This window comes from Salvelinus fontinalis, chromosome 21 (genome assembly GCF_029448725.1).
Source record: "Salvelinus fontinalis isolate EN_2023a chromosome 21, ASM2944872v1, whole genome shotgun sequence".
Classification (NCBI taxonomy): Eukaryota; Metazoa; Chordata; class Actinopteri; order Salmoniformes; family Salmonidae; genus Salvelinus; species Salvelinus fontinalis.
The window spans coordinates 4,927,885-4,930,384 of NC_074685.1; the positions used below are offsets into that span (position 1 = coordinate 4,927,885).

Genomic DNA, 2,500 nt, shown 5'->3' on the forward strand with positions numbered 1-2,500 from the left:
TGTGTGTCCAGCGTGTGTGTGTGTGTGTGTGTGTGTGTGTGTGTGTGTGTGTGTGTGTGTGTGTGTGTGTGTGTGTGTGTGTGTGTGTGTGTGTGTGTGTGTGTGACGTAGAAGTCCGTCACTGGCCGTGGGCAGCATTTGGTTATTCAACGCACACACGCGTTCATCACTCCTCCCTGTGCCATTATAAGATAAGTTAACAATGTGGGTCGACACACAAATTAACTTCTGTCTTAGTACATACATTTCACACTTCTCAGTGTTCATATTTAAGATATGCAATATTTATTATACTTATCAATGTTGTGGATGAGCGCATTGTTTGTTTGTTCTGTTCCTCTCTCTCTCCATCTCTGTAGCTTCCGGGTATGCTGGAAAAGGACCCGAGCTAAGGGAATTGGGCTGGCTTTATAGTGCCTGTTCCAAATGGCTCATTAATGCATATGGGCATATTGAAAGATATTGTCAGTAGTGATGTAATGTTGTAAATGTTATGTTGTAATATTGTTTAAAACCGTGTTGCAATGTATATCCTTTAGTATGTTTAGTTAATGGAAAATGTAGGTTTGTATTGTTAATTGCTTCATTAATTAGGGTTAATTGTTCTGAGGGGAGGGGCTAGCCCTACAAAAGGAGCCTCTCTTTCAGTTCATTGGGAGGCATTGTGAGAGGCATTGTGAGAGGCATTGTGAGAGGCATTGTGAGAGGCATTGTGAGAGGCATTGTGAGAGGCATTGTGAGAGGCATTGTGAGAGGCATTGTGAGAGGCATTGTGAGAGGCATTGTGAGAGGCATTGTGAGAGGCATTGTGAGAGGCATTGTGAGAGGCATTGTAGAGGCATTTTGGATCGAGCTGTGGATGGGGCAGCATTGTTTTTAAGCTGTCCCATAAGGTAGACGTTGATGGCAGTACTGTTGTTTTTTGTTCCGGAATCACTTGTAAATAAACACCTTTGCACAGAAGAACTTTTGCGGCTCCGCCATCTTTTTATTTTGATAGAGGTTAGGTTATCCAGTTTAGCCTTCTGGCCTACTCTACGTGACAGTGTGTGTTTGTCCAATGTGTGTGTGTTTGTCCAGTGTGTGTGTGTTTGTCCAGTGTGTGTGTGTGTTTGTCCAGTGTGTGTGTGTGTGTGTGTCCAGTGGGTGTGTGTGTGCGTTTTTGTTTGTCCAGTGTGAGTTTGCCAGTGTGTGTGTGTGTGTGTGTCCAGTGTGTGTGTGTTTGTCCAGTGTGTTTGTCCAGTGTGTTTGTCCAGTGTGTTTGTCCAGTGTGTGTGTGTTTGTCCAGTGTGTGAGTGTGTTTGTCCAGTGTGTGTGTCGTGTGTGTGTGTGTCCAGTGCGTGTGTGTTTGTCCAGTGTGTGTGTGTGTGTCCAGTGTGTGTGTGTGTGTGTCCAGTGTGTGTGTTTGTCCAGTGTGCGTGTGTGTGTGTCCAGTGCGTGTGTGTTTGTCCAGTGTGTGTGTGTGTGTGTGTGTGTGTCCAGTGTGTGTGTGTGTGTGTCTGTCAGTCCAGTGTGTGTGTGTGTGTGTGTGTGTGTCCAGTGTGTGTGTGTGTCCAGTGTGTGTATCACTAACAGAGGGACACTGAGTTGCCAGAACCCCAAAGATGAATCCCTGGATAGAGGGGCTCAGTGAATGTGGAGGTGAATGTGATCAGCTGGGTCAGTGTGTCAGAGGAGGCTCTATAGAAGGACAGAGTGCCGGCTTGCCCGTCCAGATACACTCCTACTCTGTGGGAGCTGGAGGAGGGGACGGCTATGATAGTGGATTTATTATTGTGCCAGGCAATGCAACTGTTGTCAGAGCAGAACAGACTCCAGGACTTGTCATTGGATCCAAGATAACAGTCATCACCCCCTCCTCTCCTGCTGATTCCATTATATGTCACTCCTATACCAGCCCCCCCACTCCACTCTACCTCCCAGTAACAGCGCCCAGTCAGACCCTCTCTACACAGCACCTGTCCACTGTCCTCAAATCTCTCTGGGTGATCAGGATACGGCTGCTCCTCTCTCCTACATGTCACCTTTCTGTTCTCCTCAGACAGAGAGAGGTGTCTGTCTACTGTGTTTAGGTCCAGTGTGAGATCACAGACATCTGATGGATGAAACCAGACACAATATTAGAAATCATCATCATTCACATTAGAATGTTAACTCACTTTTCACTAATTCATTTAATGTAGATGTTTCTAGGTATCAAAAGGAGAAGTGAAGGTAACTTGAGACTTCTTGAATGATCATATGTTAAACTGTATGGTAATATAAAACACACTTATTCCCATGAATTACACACACACACACACACACACACACACACACACACACACACACACACACACACACACACACACACACACATACACATTGTCAAATCAACTCTTTGTAAACATTGGTGTCCTTGATTTCTGCTTCTGAAGAACTACAGCTGATATTTAATATGACCAAGTAAGTAATGATTGTGTTCTTTGACTTTGACTTAACTTGAATTAAGACTTATTCT

At 44.8% G+C, this 2,500-nt stretch overlaps 1 protein-coding gene across 3 annotated transcripts in view; it reads right to left on the reverse strand.

The window, feature by feature from the left end:
• Nucleotides 1-2,500, reverse strand: part of LOC129818065 (NACHT, LRR and PYD domains-containing protein 12-like) — a 41,287-nt gene that overhangs the window by 1,563 nt on the left and 37,224 nt on the right. For all 3 annotated transcript variants that reach the window (XM_055873609.1, XM_055873608.1, XM_055873610.1), the window contains one exon: nucleotides 1-2,095. This exon is cut by the window's left edge and continues 1,563 nt beyond it. In XM_055873609.1, coding sequence (XP_055729584.1) covers nucleotides 1,569-2,095 — 527 coding nt within the window. In that variant the 3' untranslated portion in view covers nucleotides 1-1,568. The remainder of the gene's footprint in view (nucleotides 2,096-2,500) is intronic.